We start from the raw sequence: 26,474 nt of genomic DNA on the forward strand, positions 1-26,474 counted from the left end.
AAGAATGTTCCCAATGTTAGGGAAGTCCAGAACCAGGGGTCACAGTCTCAGGATTAGGGATAAGCCATTTAGGACTGAGAAGAGAACTTCTTCGCTCAGAGAATTGTGAACCTGTGGAATTCTCTACCACAGAAAGTTGTTGAGGCCAGTTCGTTCGATATATTCAAAAGGGAGTTAGATGTGGCCCTTACGGCTAAAGGGATCAAGGGGTATGGAGAGAAAGCAGGAATGGGGTACTGAAGTTGCATGATCAGACTTGATCATATTGAATGGCGGTGCAGGCTCGAAGGACCGTATGGCCTACTCCTGCACCTACTTTCTATGTTTCTATGTTTCTGACCTCACTGCAGTACAGCGGCACTCAGATTTTCCACACCAGTTGTGTAGGGTAGTTTTATAGAAAGTTATCAGCATCCAGTCACAATACAAATCCGGCACTGGTTCATGAATGGGATCACCCGATTGATACAGTCGAGATTTATAACTTCCTCTCCCACAGGGCAACCTGTAAAATTCTGAATCGCTTTCTGGATTATATCCACAGGTACCTGGGCTGTACCACAATTGTTCTCAGTCTATGAGAACCAAGTTAAGGGCCTGTTCTCGATCACCTTCAACACTGTTCTGGAGAGCTCAATGCACCGAAACAAAATTACCAAATTTGAAATGTCCACTTTCACACTTCTGTCTTGGTGCCTTCAATAGATGCACTTTGTGACACTCCTCACATCCTCACTGTCAAGCTGTGTTTCCACTGTTCAATGTCCAAGAGCAGACACGGTGAGATTGGGAATCAGGAACATTTACTACTGATTTGTGAAAGAAAGCAGCAATGACTTGAAAGAGTGCGGTGATTAACTTTCTCTGTTGCCTTACACTGTACACACACAACCCGGGATATCTCCGCTTCCTTCCCCCACTCATTCCATGTTCCCAAACTACTTCCTGCTCCACTCTGCCTCTTACAAACAGCCCCCGATACCCCGACACAAAGCCCATTTATGGACATAGTCTCAATGTGATGAGCTGCTGGAAGGAGGCTGCTGTTTGCTCTCTTACTCGGGCCCAGGATATCTCCGCTCCCTGATGTGTTCAACGATCATCAGCCAAGCACAGAGGAAACGGCAGCCGCTGGCAGAGCTGGGGGAGGGGAGGTCACAAGGGCCCTTCCCGTCGGGTTAAACACTGGGCGGGGAGAGGGTGCCGGGAAGGAGCAGGCAAGTATTTCAATGCTGGAGCGTGAAGTCTGGAGGCAGATCTGGAAGCTCAGAGGCTGCTGTCTCTGCTCAACCTGTCACCCTGATTCTGGTTCCTCCTTGCCTCTCTCACACTCGCCTTCCTCAACCAGGTCTGGGCTGGCTTCATAAACACATCTGGATGGCGAGAGTTTATCATTCAATTTATGTTCCTGTGAAGAATTATGATGTCTGGCCGAGGTAAAGGAGGCAAAGGACTGGGTAAAGGCGGAGCCAAACACCACCGTAAAGTGCTCAGTGATAACATCCAGGGCATCACCAAACCTGCCATCTGCCACCTGGCTCGCCGTGGCGGTGTCAAGTGGATCTCGGGCCTGATCTACGAGGAGACCCGCGGGGTGCTGAAGGTTTTCCTGGAGAATGTGATTAGGGATGTGGTCACCTACACTGAGCACACCAAACGCAAAATGGTCACAGCCATGGATATGGTGTACGCTCTGAAGCGGCAGAGCCGCACTCTCTATGGATTCGGCGGCTGAACAACGTGACCCTGGGGCAGTTTGACTATTTTTCTGATCATTTACTCACCAGATTGACGCACATAGAATCATGGAAATTTACAGCACGGAAGGAGGCCATGTCCATGCCAGCCAACAGGAGGCTATCCGACCTAATCCCACTTCCCAGCTCTAGGTCTGCAGGTTACAGCGCCTCAAGTGCTGTTTAAAAACGTGGTGAGGGTTTCTGCCTCAGCCACCCTTTCAGGCAGTGAGCTCCAGACCCCCAACACCGTCTGGGTGGAGAAATCTCCCCTCAAATCACCTCTAAACCTTCTACCAATTACTTTAAATTTATGCACCTAGTTGTTGACCCCTCTGCTCGGAAATAGGCCCTTTCTATTCACTATATCTAGGGCCCTCATAATTTTATACACCTCAGTCTCCTCTGTTTCAAGGAAAACAAACCCAGTCTATCCAATCTGTCCTCATAGCTAAGATTCTCCACTCCTGGCAACATCCTCGTAAATCTCCTCTGTACTCTCTCCAGTGCAATCACATCCTTCCTGTAATGCGGTGACCAGAACTGCACGCAGTACTCTAACTGTGGCCTAACTAGTATTTTATACAGTTCAAGCATAATCATCCCTGCTCTTGTATTCTATGCCTCAGCTAATAAAAACAAGCATTCCGTATGCCTTCTTATCCACCTTATCTACCTGGCCTGCCAGCTTCAGGGATTTGTGGACATGCACTTGCTTTGTTCTTCTACACTTTTCAGTGACCTACCATTTAATGTGTATTCCCTTTCCTTGTTAGCCCTCCCCAAATGTATTACCTCACACTTCTCTGGATGGAATTCCATTTGCCACTGTTGTGCTCACCTGTGCTCAATAAGATCACCTCACATTCTTCTAAACTCCAATGAATATAGGCCTAAACTGCTCAACCTTTCTTCATAACCCCCTCATCTCACGAATCAACCTCGTGAACCTTCTCTGAACTGCCTCCAATGCAAAGAGACCAAAACTGTATAAAGTACTCCAGGTGTGGTGTCACCAACACCCTGTACAGTTGTAGCAGGTCTTCCCTACTTTTATATTCCATCCCCCTTGCAAAAGAGGCCAACATTCCATTTGCCTTCTTAATTACTTGCTGTACCTGCATGCTAACTTTTTGTGTTTCATGTACAAGGACGCGCAGATCCCTCTGTACTGCAGCATTTTCTAATCTTTCCCCATTTATATTTTTCATTTGCTTTTATATTTTTCATACCAAAGTGGATAACCTCACATTTTCCCACATTATACTCCATCTCCCAAATTTTTGCTCACTCACTTAGCTTATCCATATCCCTTTGTAGATTCTTTGCGTCCTCCTCACAAATTGCTTTTCCACCTATCTTTGTATAATCAGCAAATTAAACTACATTACTCTCGGTCCCTTCATCCAAGTCATTAATATAGATTGTAAATAGTTGAGGTCCCAGCACTGATCCCTGTGGCACCCCACTAGTTAGTTTGCCAACCTGAAAATGACCTATTTATCCCAATTCTGTTTTCTGTTAGTTAGCCAATCCTCTATCCATGCCAATATATTACTCCCAATTCCGTGAGCTCTTATCTTGTGCAGTAACCTTTTATGTGGCACCTTATCGAATGCCTTCTAGAAATCCAAATACATGACACCTACTGGTTCCCCTTTATCCACCTTGCTCATTACATCCTCAAAGAACACCAATAAATTTGTCAAGCATGATTTCCCTTTCATAAAACCATGCTGACTCTGCTTGACTGTACCATGATCTTCTAAATGTCCTGCTGCTACTTCATCAATAATGGACTCCAGCATTTTCCCAATGACTGATGTTAGGCTAACAGTTTCCTGCTTTCTGTCTCCCTCCTTTCTTAAATAGGGGAATTACATTTGCTGTTTTCCAATCAAAAATCCAGGATCCAGGGATTTTTGGCAGATTACAACCAATGTAGCTACCATCTCTGTAACCACTTCTTTTAATACCATAGGATGCAGGCCATTAGGTCTAGGGGACTTGTCCATCTTGTCCCCTCCCATAGCCCCTTGATTATCAATTATTGGGATGCTTTTAGTGTCTTCTACAGTGAAGACCGATACAAAATATTTGTTCAAATTCTCTGCCACTTCCGTTTTCCATTATTAATTCACCGGTCTCATCCTCTAAGGGACCAACTTAGCTACTCTCTTCCTTTTTATATACCTATAGAATCTCTTACTGTCTCTTTTTATATTTCTTGCTAGTTTACTCTCAATCTATCTCCTTTCCCTTTTTTAGTCGTCTTTTGCTCTTTTCTAAAAAGTTCCCAATCTTCTGGCCTTCCACTAATCTTCGCAACATTGTATGCTTTTGTTTTCAATTTGATGCCATCCATTACTTCTTAGAAACATAGAAAATAGGTGCAGGAGTAGACCATTCAGCCCTTCGAGCCTGCACCACCATTCGATAAGATCATGGCTGATCATTCACCTCAGTACCCTTGTCCTGCTTTCTCTCCATACCCCTTGATCCCTTTAGTCGTAAGGGCCATATCTAACTCCCTCTTGAATATATCCAATGAACTGGCATCAACAACTCTGCAGTAGGGAATTCCACAGGTTAACAACTCTCTGAGTGAAGAAGTTTATCCTCATCTCAGTCTTAAATGGCTTACCCCTTATCCGTAGACTATGTCCCCTGGTCCTGGACTTCCCCAATATCTGGAACATTCTTCCTTCATCCAACCTGTCCAGTCCCATCAGACTGTTATATGTTTCTATGAGATCCCCTCTCATCCTTCTAAACTCCAGTGAATACAGGCCCAGTCGATCCAGTATCTTCTCATATGTCAGTCCAGCTATCCCGGGAATCAGTCTGGTGAACCTTCGCTGCACTCCCGCAATAGCAAGAACGTCCTTTCTCAGATTAGGAGACCAAAACTGAATACAATATTCCAGGTGAGGCATCACTAAGGCCCTGTACAACTGCAGTAAGACCTCCCTGCTCCTATACTCAAACCCCCTAGCTATGAAGGCCAACATACCATTTGCCTTCTTCAGCACCTGCTGTACCTGCATGCCAACTTTCAATGACTGATGTACCATGACACCCAGGTCTCGTTGCACCTCCCCTTTTCCTAATCTGCCGCCATTCAGATAATATTCTGCCTTCGTGTTTTTGCCACCAAAGTGGATAACCTCACATTTATCCACATTATACTGCATCTGCCACGCGTTTGCCCACTCACCTAACCTGTCCAAGTCACCCTGCAGCCTTTTAGCGTCCTCCTCACAGCTCACACTGCCACCCAGCTTAGTGTCATTTGCAAACTTGGAGATATTACACTCAATTCCCCCATCTAAATCATTAATTTATACTGTAAATAGCTGGAGTCCCAGTATTGAGCCCTGCGGCACACCACTAGTCACTGCCTGCCATTCTGAAAAGGACCCGTTTATCCCAACTCTCTGCTACCTGTCTGCCAACCAGTCCTCTATCCACGTCAGTATATTACCCCCAATACCATGTGCTTTAATTTTGCACACCAATCTCTTGTGTGGGATTTGTCAAAAGCCTTTTGAAAGTCCAAATACACCACATCCACTGGTTCTCCCTTGTCCACTCTACCAGTTACATCCTCAAAAAATTCTTAGTTCGTCATGGCTGGTTCTTCTTTAGAGTCTTTCTTTCTCACTGGAATATATCTTTGCTGAGAGTTATAAAATATCTCCTTAAATGTCTGTCACTGCTTATCTACCATCTTACCCTTCCTTTGTAATTGCCTTTATTTAAGTTCAGGGCACGAGAACGAGACCCAAGTTTCTCAGCCTCAAACTGAATTTGAAATTATACCATGTTATGATCACTCTTCCCAAGAGGATCCTTTATTACGAGATCATTAATTACACATTACCAGATCTAAAATAGTCTGCTCCCTGGTTGGCTCCACATCATATTGTTCTAAGAACATCCCGAATACACTCTATGAACTCTTCCTTAAGGCTATCTTTGCCAATTTGATTTGTCCAATCAAAAGATTTAAATCGCCCATGATTATTGCAGTATTTCTTACAAGCCTCTATGTGTTGTTGATTTATATGCTGTCCTGCAGTGTAGCTACTGTTAGGGAGCCTATACACTACTCCCACCAGTGATTTATTTCCCTTATTATTTCTTATCTTGACACAAACTGATTCTACATCTTGATCTTCTGAGAAGAAAAGGCTGGTGTTTACAACCATCTTCAGCCAGACGTGCCGTGAGGATGATCCACATCGGCCTCCTCCTAAGGAAGCCAGTCTTCAGCCAATTCGATTCACTCCATGTGATGTCAAGAAACAGCTGAATGCATTGGATACAGCAAAGGCTATGGGTTCCGACAACACACCGGCTGTTGTACTGAAGACTTGTGCTCCAGAACTAGCCGCGCCTCTAGCCAGGCTGTTCGAGTACAGTTACAACACTGGCATCGATGCGACAATGTGGAAAACTGCCACAAAAAGCAGGACAAATCCAATCTGGTCAATTACCGCCCCATCAGTCTATTCTCAATCATTAGCAAAGTGATGGAAGTTATCACCAACAGTGGTATCAAGCGGCACTTACTCACCAATAACCTGCTCACCGATACCCAGTTTGGGTTCCGCCAGGACCACTCAGCTCCAGACCGCATCACATCCTTGGTCCAAACATGGTCAAAAGAGCTCAATTCCAGAGGCAAAGTGAGAGTGACTGCCCTCGACATCAGGGCAGCATTTGACCGAGTGCGGCATCAAGGAGCTGTAGTAAAACTGAAGTCAATGGGAATCTGGGGGAAAACTCTACGCTGGCTGGAGTCATACCTAGCACAAAGGAAGATAGTTGTGGTAGTTGGAGGTCAATCATCACAGCCCCAGGACATCGCTGCAGGAGTTCCTCAGGGCAGTGTCCTCGGCCCAACCATCTTCAGTTGCTTCATCAATGACCTTCCTTCCATTATAAGGTCAGAAGTGGGAATGTTCGCTGATGACTGCACAGTGTTCAGTTCCATTCGCAACTCCTCAGATAATGGAGCAGTCCATGCCTGCGTACAGCAAGACCTGGACAACATTCAGGCTTGGGCTGGTAAGTGGCAAGTAACATTCACGCCACAAGTGCCAGGCAATGACTATCTCCAACAAGCAAGAGTCTAACCACCACCCCATAACATTCAATGGCATTACCATAACCGAATCCCCTACCATCAACATCCTTGGGGTTACCATTGACCAGAAACTTAACTGGAACAGCCACATAAATACTGTGGCAACAAGAGCAAGTCAGAGGCTGGGTATTGTATGGTGAGTGTCTCACCTCCTAACTCCCCAGAGCCTTTCCACCACTACAAGGCATAAGTCAGGAGTGTGATGGAATACTCTCCACTTGCTTGGATGAATGCAACTGCGACAACACTCAAGAAGCTCGACACCATCCATGACAAAGCAGCCCGCTTTATTGGCACCCATCCACCACCTTAAACATCCACTCCCTACCATCATCAACGTACCGTGGCTGTAGTGTTTACCATGTACAAGATACACTGCAGCAACTCACCAAGGCTTCTTCGGCAGTACCTCCCAAACCCACGACCTCTACCAACTAGAAGGACAGGGCAGCAGGTGCATGGGAACACCACCACCTCCACGTTTCCTTCCAAGTCACACACTATCCTGGTTTGGAAGCATATCGCCATTCCTTCATTATTACTGGGTCAAAATCCTGGAACTCCCTCCCTAACAATACTGTGGGAGTACCATCACCACACGCACTGCAGCAGTTCAAGAAGATGGCTCCCCCCCATCTTCTCAAGGGCAATTATGGATGGACAATAAATTCTGGCCTTACCAGCGACGCCCACATCCCGTGAACGAATGAAAAAAAAGAATCAGAACCATCTGACCTCTCAAGTTGGCGTTAAAGAGTCCATGATGTTATTTCGAAGAAAAGCGAGATCTCCGGTGTCCTGGCTAACATTTATCCCTCAACCAGGGATAGACAAGATAGAGGCAGAGAGGCTGTTTCCACTGGTCGGGGAGACTAGAACTAGGGGGCACAGCCTCAAAATATGGGGGAGCCAATTTAAAACTGAGTTGAGAAGCAATTTCTTCTCCCAGAGGGTTGTGAATCTGTGGAATTCTCTGCCCAAGGAAGCAGTTGAGGCTAGCTCATTGAACGTATTCAAGTCACAGATAGACAGATTTTTAACCAATAAGGGAATTAAGGGTTACGGGGAGCGGGCGGGTAAGTGGAGCTGAGTCCACGGCCAGATCAGTCACGATCTTGTTAAATGGCAGAGCAGGCTCGAGGGGCTAGATGGCCTACTTCTGTTCCTAATTCTTATGTTCTTAACCAACATCACTAAAACAGAAGCCGTGAAAAGGCTCAAAAATGGAACAGTCGGTAAAAGGACATCAATTAGTCTCCTCTTGGAGAAATCAAGGAATCGACTCATTGTATGTAGGAAACAAAGCTGATTTATTTGACAGAGGGTACAGAAAAGATTTACAAGAATGATTCCAGGGATGAGGGACTTCAGTTACAATGGATAGAATGGTGAAGCTGGGGTTGTTCTTCTTAGAACTGAGAAGGTTGAGAGGAGATTTGATAGAGGTGCTCTAAAATCATGAGGGATCTGGAGAGTAGAGAGAAAATATTCGCATTCGCGGAAGGGTTGAGAACCAGAGGACACAAATTCAAGGTGATTGGCAAAAGAACCAAAGGTGACATGAGAAAAAACTTTTCTTTAAGCAGCGAGTGGTTAGGATCTGGAATGCACGGCCTGAAAGGGTGGTGGAGGCAGATTCAATTGTGGCTTTTAAAAAGGGAATTGATAAGTACATGAAATAAAACATTTGCAGGGCCACGGGGAAAGGGCGGGGATTGGGACTATTTACAATGTATATTAACGACTTGGAAGAAGGGACTGAGTGTAATGTAGCCAAGTTTGCCGATGATACAAAGATGAGAGGAAAAGCAATGTGTGAGGAGGACACAAAAAATTTGCAAAAGGAATAGACAGGCTAAGTGAGTGGGCAAAAATTTGGCAGATGGAATGTAATGTTGGAAAGTGTGAGGTCATGCACTTTGGCAGAAAAAAATCAAAAAGCAAGTTATTATTTAAATGGAGAAAGATTGCAAAGTGCTGCAGTACAGCAGGACCTGTGGGTACTTTGGAGGCAGTTCAGAGAAGTTTCACTAAGTTGATTCCGGAGATGAGGGGATTGACTTATGAGGAAAGGTTGAGTAGGTTGGGTCTCCACTTATTGGAATTCAGACGAATGAGAGGTGATCTTATCAAAACGTATATGAGGGGGCTTGACAAGGTGGATGCAGAGAGGATGTTTCCACTGATGCGGGAGACTAGAACTAGAGGCCACCGATTTAAAACAGAGATGAGGAGAAATTTCTTCTCTCAGAGGGTTGTAAACCTGTGGACTTCGCTGCCTCAGAGAGATGTGGAAGCTGGGACATTGAATAAATTTAAGACAGAAATAGACAGTTTCTTAAACGATAAAGGGTTATGGAGAGTGGGCAGGGAAGTGGAGCTGAGTCCATGATCAGACCAGCCATGATCTTATTGAATGGCGGAGCAGACTCGAGGGGTGGTGTGGACTACTCCTGCTCCTATTTCTTATGTTCTTATGACTAGCTGAAGTGCTCTTGCAGAGAGCCGGCATGGGTTCGATGGTCCAAAAGGCCTCCTACTGTGCTGTGACCATTCTATGATTCAATGATATCCAGAAAATTAAACTCCAGCCCAGTTATAGGGATTAATTATACCAGCGGCAACAAACCCCAACAGTCTGAGTGAACATGGTTCAGTCCTGGACGTGATGAACGGCAACAATAACAGCAGAGTCCAACCCCTGCAGTCATTTGTGAATTCATTGGTGTTTCAGCAAGCTGGATGACTGAGTGAATCCCTTCCCACACTCAGGGCAGGTGAACGGTCTCTCCCCAGTGTGAATGCATTGGTGTGTCAGCAGGTTGGATGACTGAGTGAATCCCTTCCCACACTCAGGGCAGATGAACGGCCTCTCCCCAGTGTGAACTCGCTGGTGTGTCAGCAGGTGGGATGATCGAGTGAAATGCTTCTCACACTCGGAGCAGGTGAACAGCCTCTCCCCAGTGTGAACTCGCTGGTGTGCTAGTAGGTAAGGTGATCGAGTGAAACCCTTCCCACAATCAGAGCAGATGAACAGCCTCTCCCCAGTATGAATGCGTTGGTGTGCCAGCAGGTGGGATGATCGAGTGAAACCCTTCCCACATTCAGAGCAGATGAATATTCTCTCCCCAGTGTGAATTCGCTTGTGTACCAGCAAGTTGGATGACTGAGTGAATCCCTTCCCACACATGGGGCAGGTGAATGGCCTCTCTCCGTTGTGATGCCGTCGATGAGTTTCCAGCGCAGAGGGGCAATTGAATCTCTTCCCACAGTCTCCACATTCCCACGGTTTCTCCATGGTGTGGGTGTCCTTGTGTCTCTCCAGGTTGGATGATCAATTGAAACTTCGTCCACACACACAGTATGTGAACGGTTTCTCCCCGCTGTGAATGGTGCGATGTTTTTTCAGGCTGTGTAACTGGTTAAAGCTCTTTCCACAGTCAGTGCACTGGAACACTCTCACTCGGGTGTGTGTGTCTCGGTGCTTTACCAGTCACACTAATGTTTAATATCTTTTCTCACAGACAGAACAGACAACCGTTTCTCCTTCCACATTCAAAGGCTGATGATTACAGGTGAATCGAGTGACTGTGATTGGTTCGAGTTTCCCATCTGTAAATCCTCCTTTTCTAATATTCTGTAAAAGGAGTTTACAAAAGTCAGCACTGAGGACAGACAATCGTAGTTTCTATGGAGCATTCTTTCCTCTTTTGTTCCCCAAAGCTGTAAATTCTCATCCCACACACTCTCCCTCCACCCTGTGCTGAAATCCAAACTCATCACACCACCTCTATCATTTCTTTCCTCCATATGCAGTTTTCTCACTCCCTCTTCTCTGGTTGAGTTCAGTTCTACATCCCTAGTGCGCACTGAGAATAAACAAGGAAATTATTTTCTCTCCTGGTCACTGGGACCCTAAACCCCACCCACCCTCTGCTCCTGTACCAAGATGGCCACACAGGCGCCCTGATCCTGTCCAAGAATTCAGCTAGTTACCCCGAGTGGTCGGGTCTCTCACCGCGGGTCAAACATGGAGCCTGCAGGCTCATATTTGGGGCCTGAGGTCTACACCAGGTGTTTATGAAGCTGCCCAGCCCACCCAGGGGTCCAATTCGACTGCTGAGCCCACAAGCTCCTACCGACTCGTGGAACGTCTCTTCTGCCTCAGACCACCTCCACCACTGGCACTGCGCCTGCTCAGAGCACAGCCTGGTCCCGTGTCTGGGCTCCTGGTGTCATTGATAGAGCGCTTTACCCCTGCGTGGGGGATTTTAACTTCAGAAGTAAACATTGCAACATTTGGTAGTGATTCAGGACAGACAGCAGGGATTATTGCAGGAAATAACACAGTGCAGTGAGAAAGGAAATACAGTGGATGTTGTGCAGATGGATTGTCAAAAGGTGTATGATAAGGTGCCGGACAGGAGGCTTGTTGATCAAATTAAGGCTCACGGTATTAAAGGGAGTGGGGCCGCGTGGAGAGGAAGTTGGGTAAAGGGCAGAAAACAGAGAGTAGTGGTTAATGGATGTTCTTCAGACTGGAGGGATGTAAACAGTGGTGTCCCCAGGGTCAGTGTTGGGACCATTGCTCTTAATATAAAGACAGGATCTGGGCTAGGGAATAAGCACATAAGAATTAGAAACAGGAGTAGGCCATTTGGCCCCTCGAGCCTTCTCCGCCATTCAATAAGATCATATTGATTCATCAATTGATCCACCGCTATGAAAAACAATAAGAATAAAACCGGACGGACCACCCGGCATCGACCTCCGCACCAGCTACAGACCCGACAACGGCCCACCCAGCCCAGTCTTTCTCACCAACATCTGGGGACTTGTGCCAAAATTGGGAGAGATGTCCCAGACTAGTCAAGCAACAGCCTGACATAGTCATACTCACAGAATCATACCTTTCAGCCAATGTCCCAAACTCCTCCATCACCATCCCTGGGTATGTCCTGTCCCACCGGTGGCGATACAGTAGTATACAGTCGGGAGAGTGTGGCCCTGGGAGTTCTCAATACTGACTCCGGACCCCATGAAGTCTCCTGGCTTCAGGTCAAGCATGGACAAGGAAACCTCCTGTTGATTACCACTTACCGCCCTCACTCAGCTGATGAATCAGTGCTCCTCCATGTTGAACACCACTTGGAAGAAGCACTGAGAGTAGCAAGGTGCACAGAATGTACTCTGGGTGGGGGACTTCAATGTCCATCAAGACTGTCTCGGTAGCACCACTACTAATCGATCTGGCAAAGTCCTGAAGGACATAGCTGCCAGACTGGGCCTGCAGCAGGTAGTGAGAGAACCAACGCGTGGGGAAAAACCTACTTGCGCCCATCCCTTCGGAAAGGGCGCGAGAGCGGGAGCAGCGGCAAGCCTACAAAGGACATGAGTCAGCCGAGCAGCGGGACTCGGAAAGGGTGCGAGAGCAGGAGCAGCGGTAAGCCTACAAAGGGCGTGAGTCAGCCGAGCAGCGGGACTTCGGAAAGGGCGCGAGAGCGGGAGCAGCGGCAATCCTACAAAGGGCGTGAGTCAGCCGAGCAGACAGCCGAAACAGCACCAAGTGACCTGGGAGGATAAGAAGTAAAAAGATTCAAAATGTGATGTCACAGGAAAGCAGGGAAATGATTGGTTATAGAAACATAGAAAATAGGTGCAGGAGTAGGCCATTCGGCCCTTCGAGCCGGCACCGCCATTCAATAAGATCATGGCTGATCATTCCCTCAGTACCCCTTTCCTGAACGTATCTTCCATTGCTTGGCCTGGAGCAGGAAGAGGGAGTTCGGCTACAGTGGGTGCACTTGTCCTCACAGCCAACCAAGTCCAGATGAATGGTAACACCCTCGCTGCGTATTAACTAGGGGCCTTAACAAATTCAGGAAAACCCATTGTATCTTTACAGATCGCTTGTAACTGACCAGATCTTGATTAACCCGATGGCGACAATGCATACAAGACCGTAAACACTGCCAAGCATCAGCCAGTAACGGGGGACCCCCTGACTTGGGGGACCCGCTGAAACCATGCGCAAGGAGGCTGGAGAAATTAAAACCCCTGGAGAGGCTGCCACACAGAGACCCGGGAGTGGGGGGTATCACTTTTACCAAACTCGCCGGGCAGGAATCACCACGGGATGGGATGGGACGCCATTATTACCCCACTCCCGATACTGACTCCAGGCTGTAAAGTCAGCGCTGGCCCCCCATTCACCCATCCCGGCAGTTCCCTGCGTGGGTAGGGCGGCTCAGGATAAAATTGCCCCCCCCCCCCCCCCCACACACTGTTCAAAGTCTTGTCAGGCTATGTCACCAATTGCTTTGGTAATCAATATGAGAACAATTCATGGGAAAATACTCCAGCAGATCAAAGGGGCTGTATTAACTTTGGGGCAGTTTTTGGGATCGGCTCCTCTAAACAGTCTGTTGCCAAAACTGTTGCCATCACAGTCGACATCTCTCCAGTTCCATCAAAGGTTAGTCGTAAAGACAAATATGTCAGTATGGCACTGACTGAGTCATCAAGGACCCTTAGGTCGACACAGTGACAAACCTTAAATCTCTTACCTGGCATTACTCAATTGGGCACATTCAAAGCCTTACTTCCAACTGGCAGGGTGGGCGGGGGGGGAAAGAGAGCCAAACAGTTCTTTAGCTCAGAGTAAGTGCTACGCAAGCATTAACATTTGACACAGATCACACATGGCATAATTCTGTTCAGGAACTATGGTTACAAGCTGCCCTGGCTGTAAGTAGCTAGGTAACGCTAATGACCCCTCTCCTCAAACATTCACATTCCATCCTGGCCAAGTTTAGAACTGTTTCAAAAAAATTCATTCACGGGATGTGGGCGTCGCCGGCAAGGTTTCTCTCTTTTCTTGGGCATTGGTTTAAATTAAGAGCTGGCATTAAAAATTAATTAAATACATTAGAGATGTCAGGGCAAGCGATGTATAAACATAGAAAATAGGTGCAGGAGTAGGCCAATCGGCCCTTCGAGCCTGCACCACCATTCAATAAGATCATGGCTGAACATTCCTTCAGTACCCCGTTCCTGCTTTCTCTCCATACCCCTTGATCCCTTTAGATGCAAGGGCCATATCTAACTCCCTCTTGAATATATCCAATGAACTGACATCAACAACTCTCTGCGGTAAGGAATTCCATAGGTTAATAACTCTCTGAGTGAAGAAGTTCCTCCTCATCTCAGTCCTAAATGGCTTACCCCTTATCCTTAAGACTGTGACCCCTGGTTCTGGACTTCATCAACATTGGGAACATTCTTCCTGCATCTAACCTGTCCAGTCCTGTCGGAATTTTACATGTTTCTATGAGATCCCCTCTCATTCTTCTAAACTCCAGTGAATACAGGCCCAGTCGATCCAGTATCTCCTCATATGTCAGTCCTGCCATCCCAGGAATCAGTCTGGTGAACCTTCGCTGCACTCCCTCAATAGCAAGAATGTCCTTCCTCTGATTAGGAGACCAAAACTGAACACAATATTCCAGGTGGGGCCTCACCAAGGCCCTGTACAACTGCAGTAAGACTTCCCTGCTCCTCTACTCAAATCCCCTAGCTCTGAAGGCCAACATACAATTTGCCTTCTTCACCGCCTGCTGTACCTGCATGCTAACATTCAATGACTGATGAATCATGACACCCAGGTCTCGCTGTACCTCCCCTTTTCCTAATCTGCCGCCATTCAGATAATATTCTGCCTTCGTGTTTTTATCCCCAAAGTTGATAACCTCACATTTATCCACATTATCCGCATCTGCCATGTATTTGCCCACTCGCTTAACCTGTCCAAATCACCCTGCAGCCTCTTAGCATCCTCTTCACAGCTCACACCGCCACTCAGTTTAGTGTCATCTGCAAACTTGGAGATATTACACTCAATTCCATGATCCAAATCATTAATATACATTGTAAAGAGCTGGGGTCCCAGCACTGAGCCCTGCGGCATTCCACTAGTCACTGCCTGCCATTCTGAAAAGGACCCATTAATCCCGACTCTCTGCTTCCTGTCTGCCAACCAGTTCTCTATCCATGTCAGTACATTACCCACAATACAATGTGCTTTAATTTTGCACACCAATCTCTTGTGTGGGACATTGTCAAAAGCCTTTTGAAAGTCCAAATATACCACATCCACTGGTTCTCCCCTGTCCACTCTACTCGTTACATCCTCAAAAAAGTCCAGAAGATTTGTCAAGCATGATTTCCCCTTCATAAATCCATGCTGACTTGGACCAATCCTATCACTGCTTTTCAAATGTGCTGCTATTTCATCCTTAATGATTGATTCCAACATTTTCCCCACTACTGATGTCAGGCTAACTGGTCTATAATTACCCATTTTCTCTCTCCCTCCTTTTTTAAAAAGTGGTGTTACATTAGCAACTCTCCAGTCCATAGGAACTCATCCAGAGTCAATAGACTGCTGGAAAATGATCACCAATGCATCCACTATATCTAGGGCCACTTCCTTAAATACTCTGGGATGCAGACGATCAGGCCCTGGGGATTTATCGGCCCTTCAATCCCATTAATTTTCCTACCACAATTTCCCCACCTAATAAGGATATCCTTCAGTTCCTCCTTCTCACTAGACCTTCGGACCCCTAGTACATCCGGAAGCTTATTTGTGTCTTCCTTTGTGAAGGCAGAACCAAAGTTCTTGTTCAATTGATCTGCCATTTCTTTGTTCCCCATTATAAATTCACCTGAATCTGACTGTGTTACTGCTGCTGCAGGTGGGAGCTGGTTGACCCCATTGAGGTCCACGGCGACCACATCTGCAGCAAGTGTTGGCTGCTCGAGGAACTTCGGCTCCACGTTGATGAACTGGAGTCCGAGCTGCAGACACTGCGACACATCAGGGAGGGGCAGAGTTACCTGGACGCTGTGTTCCAGGAGGCAGTCACACCCCTTAGATTAATTCATTCAAATTTGGTCCGTGGTTAGGGACAGGAGTGTGTGACTACGAGCGAGGCAGCTGTGGGGACCTAGGAGGTAGTGATGGAGGAGCTTCAGCTCTTGCAATTGCCCAACAGGTACGAGATTCGTGCTCCCTGCTTGGACGCGGGCAGGGACTGCAAGGAGGATGAACAAACTGACCACAGCGCCGTGCTACAGGAGGCCATTCAAGTGGGGGGGAAGGGAGTAAAAAGAAATGTTGTAGTGGTAAGAAACAGTCTTGGTTCGGAGACAGATACTGTTTTCTGCAGCCGAGAGCGTGAGTCCGCAAGGCTGTGATGCCTGCGAATTGCCAAGTTTCAGGACATCTCCTCTGGGCTGGAGAGGAACTTGGAGTGGGAGGGGGAAGATCCAGTTGTCGTGGGCCACGTAGTTACCAATGACATAGGTAGAACAAAGAAAGAGGTTCTGTTGAGGGAGTTTGAGTAGCTAGGGGCTAAATTAAAAAGCAGAACCACGAAGGCAATAATCTCTGGATTACTACATGAGCCACGGGCAAATGTGCATAGGGTAAATAGGATCAGAAAGATGAACACGTGGCTCAAAAATTGGTGTGGGAGAAATGGGTTTCGATTCATGGGGCACTGGCACCAGTACTGGGGTAAGAGGGAGCTGAACTGTTGGGACGGGCTTCACTTGAACCAGGCTGGTGCTAGTGCCCTGGCGAAGCGAATAACTAGGGCTGTAAAGAGGGCTTTAAACTAAATAGTGGGTGGTTGGCGGGGAGCGGGGGGGGGGAGGGTTCAGGTGAGAGGAAATTTAAAAAGTCAAAGAGCAAAGAGAAGGCAATAGAGCAGGGTTGCACTGTGGGAAATGAGAATCAGACTGTATGTATAAAAATAAGAGTGTAACAGAAAGTAGGGTCAAAGCAGGGAAAAATGGTAAAAAGTCAAAATTAAAAGTTCTTTATCTGAATGCACGCAGCAGTCGTAACAAGATAGATGAGTTGACGGCACAAATAGATACAAATGGATATGATCTGATAGCCATTACAGAGACGTGGTTGCAAGGTGACCAAGGCGGGGAACTAAATATTCAGGGGTATTTAACAATTCAGAAGGATAGACAGAAAGGAAAAGGTGGGATAGTTTTGTTAATAACCAATGAGATCAGTGCAGTGGTGAGAAATGATTTTGGCTCAGAAGATCAAGATGTAGAATCAGTTTGGGTGAAGATAAGAATTAATAAGGGGAAGAAGTCACTGGTGGGTGTAGTCTATAGGCCCCCTAACAGTAGCTACACTGTTGGATGGAGTATAAATCAAGAAACAATGGAGGCTTGTAAGAAAGGTACGGCAATAATCATGGGCGATTTTAAGCTTCATATTGATTAGACAAATCAAATTGGCCAAGGTAGACTTGAGGAAGAGTTTATAAGAGTGTATCTGGGATGGTCTCCTTGAACAGTATGTTGCAGAACCAACCAGGGAGCAGGCTATCTTAGATCTGGTATTGTGTAATGAGAGAAGATTAATAAATGACCTCATAGTGAAGGATCCTCTAGGAAAAAGTGAACATAACATGGTTGAATTTCAAATTCAGTTGGAGAGTGAGAAAGTCAGATCTCAAACCAGTGTCCTGATTCTAAATAAAGGCGACTGCAAAGCTATGAAAGCAGAACTAGGGATGTTCGCTGATGACTGCACAGTATTCAGTTTCATTCGCAACTCCTCAGATAATGGAGCAGTCCATGCCCGCTTACAGCAAGACCTGGACAACATTCAGGCTGGGGCTAATAAGTGACACAGAAACATAGAAAATAGGTGCAGGAGTAGACCATTCGGCCCTTCGAGCCTGCACCACCATTCAATAAGATCATGGCTGATCATTCCCTCAGTACCCCTTTCCTGCTTTCTCTCCATACCCCTTGATCCCTTTAGCCGTAAGGGCCATATCTAACTCTCCCTTGAACATATCCAATGAACTGGCATCAATAACTCTCTGCGGTAGGGAATTCCACAGGTTAACGACTCTCTGAGTGAAGAAGTTTCTCCTCATCTCGGTCCTAAATGGCTTACCCCTTATCTTTAAGTCTGTGACCCCTGGTTCTGGACTTCCCCAACATCGGGAACATTCTTCCTGCATCTAACCTGTCCAATCGTCAGAATTTTATTTGCTTCAATGAGATCCCCTCTCATTCTTCTAAATTCCAGTGAATATAAGCCTAGTCGATCCAGTCTTTCTTCATACGTCAGTCCTACCATCCCGGTAATCAGTCTGGTGAACCTTCGCTGCACTCCCTCAATAGCAAGTATAAAAGAAGATAGCCATCCATGGCTAACTAAAGAAATAAAGGACGGTATCCAACTAAAAACAAGGGCATACAAAGTGGCCAAAACTAGTGGGAGGACAGAAGACTGGGAAGCTTTTAAAAGTCAGCAAAGAATGATTAAACAATGATTAAGGAAGGGAAGATAGACTATGAAAGTAAACGAGCACAAACTATAAAAACAGTCTCTATTGGTATATAAAAAGGAAAAGAGTGGCTAAAGTAAATGTTGGTGCCTTAGAGGACGAGACCGGGGAATTAGTAATGGGGAACATGGAGATGGTAGAAACTTTGAACAGATATTTTCTATCAGTCTTTACGATAGAGGACACTAACAATATTCCAACAGTGGATAGTCAAGGAGCTATATGGGGGGAGGAACTTAACACAATCACAATCACTAAGAAGGTGGTACTCAGTAAGATAATGGGACTAAAGGCAGATAAATCCCCTGGACCTGATGGCTTGCATCTGTGGGTCTTAAGAGAAGTAGTGGCAGGGATTGTGGATGCATTGGTTGTAATTTACCAAAATTCCCTGGATTCTGGGGAGGTCCCAGCAGATTGAAAACTGCAAATGTAACACCCCTATTTGAAAAAGGAGGCAGACAAAAAGCAGGAAACTATAGACCAGTTAGCCTAACATCTGTGGTTAGGAAAATGTTGGAGTCCATTGTTAAAGAAGCAGTAGCAGTTCAGTTGGATGAGCAAAATTGGTCAGGCAGAATCAGCATGGATTTATGAAGGGGAAGTCATGTTTGACAAATTTGCTGGAGTTCTTTGAGGATGTAAGGAACAGGGTGGATAAAGGGGAACCAGTGGATGTGGTGTATTTGGACTTCCAGAAGGCATTTGACAAGGTGTCACGTAAAAAGTTACTGCACAAGATAAAAGTTCACGGTGTTGGGAGTAATATATTAGCATGGATAGAGATTGGCTAACTAACAGAACAGAGTCAGGATAAATGGTTCATTCTCTGGTTGGCAACCAGTAACTAGTGGGGTGACACAGGGATCAGTGCTGTGACCCTAACTATTTACAATTTATATTAACGACTTGGAGGAAGGGATCGAGTGTAACGTAGCCAAGTTTGCTGACGATACAAAGATGGGAGGAAAAGCAACGTGTGAGGAGGACACAAAAAATCGGAGAAGGATATAGACAGGCTAAGTGAGTGGGCAAAAATTTGGCAGATGGAGTATAATGTTGAAAAGTGTGAGGTCATGCACTTTGGCAGAAAAAAAATCAAAGAGCAAGTTATTATTTAAATCGAGAAAGATTGCCAAGTGCCGCAGTATAGCGGGACCTGGGGATACTTGTGCATTAAACACAAAAGGGTAGTATGCAGGTACAGCAAGTGATCAGGAAGGCCAATGGTATCTTGGCCTTTATTGCAAAGGGGATGGAGTATAAAAGCAGGTAAGTCTTGCTACAGCTATACAAGGTATTGGTGAGGCCACACCTGGAATAGTGTGTGCAGTTTTGGTTTCCATATTTACGAAAGGATATACTTGCTTTGGAGACAGTTCAGAGAAGGTTCACAAGGTTGATTGTGGGGCTGAGGGCGGGGGGGGGGGGGTTGACTTATGAGGAAAGGTTGAGTAGGTTGGGCCTCTACTCATTGGAGTTCAGAAGAATGAGAGGCGATCTTATCGAAACGTTTAAGACTTTGAGGGGGCTCGACAAGGTGGATGCACAGGGGATGTTTCCACTGATGGGGGAGACTAGAACTAGAGGTCATGATCTTAGAATAAGGGGCCGCCCATTTAAAAAGGAGATTAGGAGAAATTTGTTCTCTGAGGATTGTAAATCTGTGGAATTCGCTGCCTCAGAGAGCTGGGACATTGAATAAATTTAAGACAGAAATAGACAGTTCCTTAAACGATAAGGGGATAAGGGGTTATGGGGAGTAGGCGGGGAAATGGGCGGGGAAGTGGAGCTGAGTCCATGATCAGATCAGCCATAATCTTATTGAATGGCGGAGCAGGCTCGAGGGGCCGTATGGCCTACTCCTGTTTCTATTTCTTATGTACACTGTCTAACGAAACGCTCCCAGGGCAGGTGCAGCATGGGTTAGATACAGAGTAAACCTCCACCTACACTGTCCCATCAGAGACTCCAAGGGCAGGTACAGCAAGTATTAAGTACAGAGCAAATTTCCCTCTACACTGTCCCATAAAACACTCCAAGGGCAGGAACATAAGAAATAGGAGCAGAGTAGACCATTTGACCCCTCGAGCCTGCTCCGCCATTCAATAAGATCATGGCTGATTAGATCCAGGCCTCAACTCCACTTCCCCGCCCACTCCCCATAACCCTTGACTCCCTTATCATTCAAAAATCTGTCTATCCCTATCTTAAATACATTCAATGACCCAGCCCCCACAGCTCTCTGAGGTAATGAATTCCAAAGATTCACAACCCTCAGAGAAAAAATTGCTCCTAATTTCCCTTTTAAATGAGCGACCCCTTATTCTGAAACTATGCCCCCTGGTGTTAGATTCCCCCATGTGGGGAAACATCCTCTCTGTATCTACCCTGTCAAGCCCCCTCAGAATCTTATACGTTTCAATAAGATCACCTCTACGTCTTCTAAACTCCAATGAGTACAGGCCCAACCTGCTCAATCTTTCTCATTATGACAACCCCTTCATCTCAGCAATCAACCTCGTGAACCTTCTCTGAACTGCCTCCAGTGCAAGTATATCCTTCCTGAAATAAGGAGACCAAAACTGTATGTAGTACTCCAAGTGTGGTCTTACCAATGCCATGTACATTTGCAGCAGGACTTCCCTACTTTTATATTCCATCCCCCTTGCAATAAAGGCCAACATTCCATTTGCCTTCCTAATTAATTGCTGTAACTGCATGCTAAATTCTTGTGTTTCATGTACAAGGATCCCCATATCCCGCTGTACACGGTATTTTGTATTCTCTCCCCATTTAAATAATAATTTGCTTTTTTATTTCTCCCAGCAAAGTGAATAAGCTCACATTTTCCCACATTATACTCCATCTGCCAAAGTATTGCCCACTCACTGAGCCTATCTATATCCCTTTGTAGATTATTGGAGTCCTCGTCACAACTTGCTAGGTTAGCACAGTTTAGATACACAGTAAATCTCCGTCTACATTATCCCATCAAACACTCCCAGAGCAGGTACAGCACGGGTTAGTTACAGAGAAAAGCTCCCTCCAAACTGTTCCATCAAACACTCTCAGGGCAGGTAGAGCAAGAGTTAGATACAGTGTAAATCTCCCTCTAAACTGTCCCATCAAACACTCTCAGGGCAGGTAGAGCAAGAGTTAGATACAGTGTAAATCTCCCTCTAAACTGTCCCATCAAACACTCTCAGGGCAGGTACAGCACGGATTAGATAAATTGTAAAGTTCCCACTACACTCTCCCATCAAATACTCCCAAGGCAATTACAGTATGGGTTAGATACAGAGATACAAACTCTGCCTGAACAGGTACAACATGGGTTAGATACCGCGTAAAGCTCCCTTTACATTGTCCCGTCAAATACTCCCAGGGCAGGTATGGTACTGGTTAGATACAGAGTAAAGCTCCCTCTACACTGACCCAACAAACACTTCCAGGGGAGGTACAGCATAGGTTAGATACAGAGTAAAGCTCCCTATGCATTGTCCCATCAAACAGACCCAGGGGCAGGTACAGCACAGGACAAATACAGAGGAAATCTTCCTCTACACTGTCCCATCAAACACTCGCAGGGAAGGTACAGCATGGGTTAGATACACTGTAAATCTTCCTCTACACTGTCCCATCAAACACACCCAGGGCAGGTACAGCATGGGTTAGATACAAAGTAAAGTCCCCTCTGCACTGTCCCATCAAATACTTGCAGGACAGGTAAAGCACAGGTCAGATACAGAGTAAAACTCCATCGACATTATCCCATCAAACACTCCCAGGACAGGTACAGCACGGGTTAGATGCAGAGTAAATCTCCCTTATTACAACAGTGGCTACAATCCAAAAGTACTTCATTGGCTGTAAAGCGCTTTGAGAGGTCCGGTGGTCGTGAAATGCACCAAATAAATCCAAGTCTTTCTCCCTCTACACTGTCCCATCAGATGCTGCCAGCCCATAATGAGCTGGGGTCAGTGAGGTTAGTCGCTAGGCATTGCAGTGATGTCATAAAGCAGGGCCATTTAAAGGTGGAGAGCTGGGACATCCTGTCTCAACACACATCCCGCTGTTCATACTGAGAATCCCTGGGGAAGGGCCAGGGCCCAGAGTGTGGAACACAACCAAGGGGGAAAGAGGAGGAGACACGTTGCAGTGTGGGAGATGAGGGAGGAGTCTGCTCATTCCCAGGGCAGGTCAGACAAAGTGCTTTGAGTGGTGGGTCCAGCACTGAAACTGAAAACAAACCAAAGGGAATAAATAAAGATCCAATCCAAAGGAACAAGCAACGGGTCATTGGGCAGAAATCACAACCGGCCCAAAGTTATTCAATGGGCGAGCATCGATTGCTTATTGTGGGAAGTTCCACACTTCAACCATCCATTGAGTGAAGAAAGGTTTCCTAACATCTCTCTTGAATGGCCTGACTCTGATTTTAAGGTTATGTCCCTTGTCCTAGACACCCCAAGCAGCAGAATAAATTTCTCGCTATCTACCCTAGCAATTGCTTTCAAATTCACGTTAAATTCCCAGAGACTAGGTGGAGTATGGGTTAGATACAAAGTAAGTTCCCTCTATACTGCCACTGGGCGAACTTCAGTGTCCACCCTGAGCGCACTGGGCAGCTTATCAATTAAAATTCAGCAGCAGTACAAAACTTTCCACCTGCAGCTCCTGATCAGTTTCAGGTTAAAGCTCCCTCTAAACTGTCCCAGGGCAGGGACAGCACGAATTAGATACACAGTAAATCTGTGTCAGAGGAACTGTACCCCAGTGAGAGTCAGTGCCAGAGGAAACTGTACCCCAGTGAGTCAGTGCCAGAGGCTAAACTGTACCCTAGTGAGAGTCATGACAATTCGAAATATCTTCAGTTATCAGCAACAAATTGCATTAATATCGTGCCTTAAAAGTAGTAAAATGTCCCAAGGCAATTCAAAGGACCGTTATCAAACAAAATTTGACATCCAGTCACGTAAGGAAATATTAGCACAAGTGACTAAAAGCTTGTTCAAAACGATAGGTATTAAGGAGTGTAATAAAGAGGTTTAGGGAGGGAATTCCAGAGCTTATGGCCTCAGCAGCTGAAGGTACGACCACCAATATTGGAGGGATGAAAATTGGGGCTGCTCAAGAGGCCAGAATTGGAGGATTGTAGGGTTGGAGGAGGTTACAGCAATAAGGAGGGACAAGGTCCTGGTCAGATGCCAAAACAAGGATTTGAATTTTGAAATTGAGGCACTGATGGAGCAGGAGCCAATGTAGTTCAGCGAGCTCAGGGGTGATGGGTGAAGGGAAATTGATACAAGTTGGGATGAGAGGGCTGAGGGCAGATTGATTAGAATAGGCCTATATTCTCTGGAGTTTAGAAGAATGGAAGGTGATATCATTGAAACATAAAATTCTTAGAAGAATTGACAAGGGCCGGATAGTCTCGAACTAGGGATCGATCCTAGTATTAGGATGAGATCGCCTATTTAAGACTGAAATGAGAAGATATTTCTTCACTTAAGAGTTGTGAATCTTTGAAATTCTCTATCGAATAGAGATCTTACTATATGGCAGAGTAGATGGGAGGGGTCGTATGGCCTACGCCTGCTATTTCTTGTGTTCCTGAGTAAGGATACGGGCAGGAGTGTTTTTGATAAGATTAAGTTTACGGAGAGTGCGTGGTGTGAGGCCGATCAGAAGAATATTGGAATAGTCCAATGTCGTGGTAACAGAGGTATGGATGAGGAAGGGGCAGAGACCGGCGATGTTATGGAGCTGGAAGTAAGCGTACTCGATGATTGAGAGAATATGGGTTCAGAAGCTCATCTCGGGGTCAAGTTCAACGCCAATAAATAAATTGCAACTCTCCGTATCTCTATCTCACTATATTAGAATACTACATATCTCTAGTGATCAATTAATCGTAAATGCTTCAATATTAGTAGTTATCAATATATTTTCTTATAATTCTAAATGTTCATGAATGAATAATTGATTCTGTCAGTGATAGGCCGTGCTGGGACTTCAGATTGGTCTGTGCATCATGATCAGTGAATTGACGACGTGCTTCCGGTTCAATCTTTCCATTGGCTTTCTCACCAGATGGGAAATATTTGAACATTGAGATCTGATGGTGTCGGTGTGAGTTCAGCCCCACCTAATGTACAGAGACTGGTCCATCTGCTGGGCTCTGCCTCAAACTGGAGTCACCTCTTAGATCAAAGCCCTTTACTCTAAAACACACACAAGATTCACTGTGATTGTGTGTTTCGAGACAGAAAGTGATCTCACTTCACATCCCATTGCACGGCCTCATGCTGGATAATTGTGCTCGGTGGTCAGACTCTCCCAGTCTCATTTCCTGTCTTACCTTGTAACCTGTGTGTACTGTCTACAGGACCGGTGTGTATCTGAGTAAATGGCACTTTCTCTTACCTTTCTCCCCAGTCGATCTATTGAAGCACTTTCAATCGGAAGGGGCTCCCTGGTTGGTGCTCTCACAATCCTGTGCTGGTTCACCTGCTGTTGTTCCTCAGTCCACAATCCCTGTTTCCTTCCAGCTGTGGAACTTTCTCAATCACTCCGCCATTCACCGGGAGATCTAATTATGACAGATCACAAAATTAGAAGAATATTAATGTTGTGAAGTGGAATGTAGTGTAAAGTGTTTTTCCAACGTTTCAGAAAAGTATATGTCCAGTATTTCTGTTTGATTTTATCCTTTTCCTCAAGATTCCTGAGCCGCCCGTCTGGACTGACAGAAAATCACCAGAATTCTCCCCGGCTTACACGCTGATATCACTGGGCCCCCAAGTTACACACTGTCTCATCCCACTGGACCCCCGGGTTACAGAGTCTGATATCATTGAGCCTCCGGATTACACACTGAGCTAACTGGGCCCCCGGGTTACACACCGTCTGATCTCACTGGGCCCCCGGGTAACACACCGTCTGATCTCACTGGGCCCCCGGGTTACACACTGTCTGAGCTCACTGGGTCCCGGGTCACACACTGTCTGATCTCACTGGGCCCCCGGGTTACACATTGTCTGATCTCACCGGGCCCCCGGGTTACACACTGTCTGATCTCACTGGGCCCCCGGGTTACACACTGTCTGAGCTCACTGGGTCCCGGGTCACACACTGTCTGATCTCACTGGGCCCCCGGGTTACACACTGTCTGAGCTCACTGGGCCCCCGGGTTACACACTGTCTGATCTCACCGGGCCCCCGGGTTACACACTGTCTGATCTCACCGGGCCCCCGGGTTACACACTGTCTGATCTCACTGGGCCCCCGGGTTACACACTGTCTGAGCTCACTGGGTCCCGGGTCACACACTGTCTGATCTCACTGGGCCCCCGGGTTACACACTGTCTGAGCTCACTGGAAGTTTCAGTCTATCTCCCGCATGTCCCCAAACCCTGAGCTCCGGGGCTGTGTTCAGTCCGGTGTTTTCCCTCACAGACTCACCGCACCCTCCCCGCCCGCCCGCCGGCCGAGCGCTCTGCCCCAGCCCCAGCCCCAGCCGCCCACCAGTCCGGTTCCCCACATTGTCCAACCGCACGTTACATCAAACTGCTCAGCATCCTGGGACTGGGGGTGGGGAGTGCGGAGTGCGGCACCGAGCATGCGCACTGCGGAATTCGCGGCCGACTATTGGTTAAACAAAGCAGATTGCCAGCCACTCCCACCAGTAGCGCCTCAGAGCCCCGCCCACTGTGTTGAAGGGGCGGGCAGCTCGGGGGGCACGTGGCTCCTGATTTGAAAAGCATTCAACCGCCTCACTCTTCAGACCCTGCAGAGATACCTTTACGTCGAGCCCCCTCCTAGGTGGTGTGCTCTGGCGAGGTATTTCTTCCGCCAGCAGCTCGACCTCAATTATGACACGCAGCTCCTGTTTGTGAACTTGGGGGGTGCCAGGACTGCCCTCCGGGAGCTGCCTGTCTTTTACAGGGAACTCATCAGGGTCTGGAACAAAGTCTCCACCAAGCGCAGCTCTCCGCCGGCTGGAGTGGCGGCCGTCCTGCAGGAACCGCTGCTCGGGAATCCGTACCTCCACGGCCGAGGCTTTATGTGGCGGTCGGAAGAGAGGGCTGTGGCTGGTGAGGTGACCAGGGTCAGGGACCTGCTCGATGGCGGAGGAGCGGGCTGGATGGCGCCAGACACGCTGGCGCGGCGCCTAAATTCTGCCAACGT

The 26,474-nt window shown here is 46.8% G+C and overlaps 1 protein-coding gene, 1 long non-coding RNA gene and 1 pseudogene across 2 annotated transcripts; 1 reads left to right on the plus strand and 2 right to left on the minus strand.

The window, feature by feature from the left end:
* Positions 1-26,474, minus strand: part of LOC139274163 (zinc finger protein 585A-like) — a 140,605-nt pseudogene that overhangs the window by 46,731 nt on the left and 67,400 nt on the right.
* Positions 1,367-1,735, plus strand: LOC139273787 (histone H4 type VIII-like). The gene has a single exon (XM_070890883.1). It carries the CDS (start codon positions 1,421-1,423, stop codon positions 1,733-1,735), a length of 315 nt encoding a protein of 104 aa, XP_070746984.1. The 5' UTR covers positions 1,367-1,420.
* On the minus strand, positions 10,281-25,071 carry LOC139273817 (uncharacterized). The gene is made up of 3 exons (XR_011595388.1): positions 25,035-25,071; positions 24,711-24,876; positions 10,281-10,525 (listed from the first exon to the last, which is right to left on the minus strand). It is a non-coding gene; the product is annotated as an uncharacterized lncRNA (long non-coding RNA).

The sequence above is a fragment of the Pristiophorus japonicus genome, chromosome 9 (assembly GCF_044704955.1).
Source record: "Pristiophorus japonicus isolate sPriJap1 chromosome 9, sPriJap1.hap1, whole genome shotgun sequence".
NCBI lineage: Eukaryota > Metazoa > Chordata > Chondrichthyes > Pristiophoridae > Pristiophorus > Pristiophorus japonicus.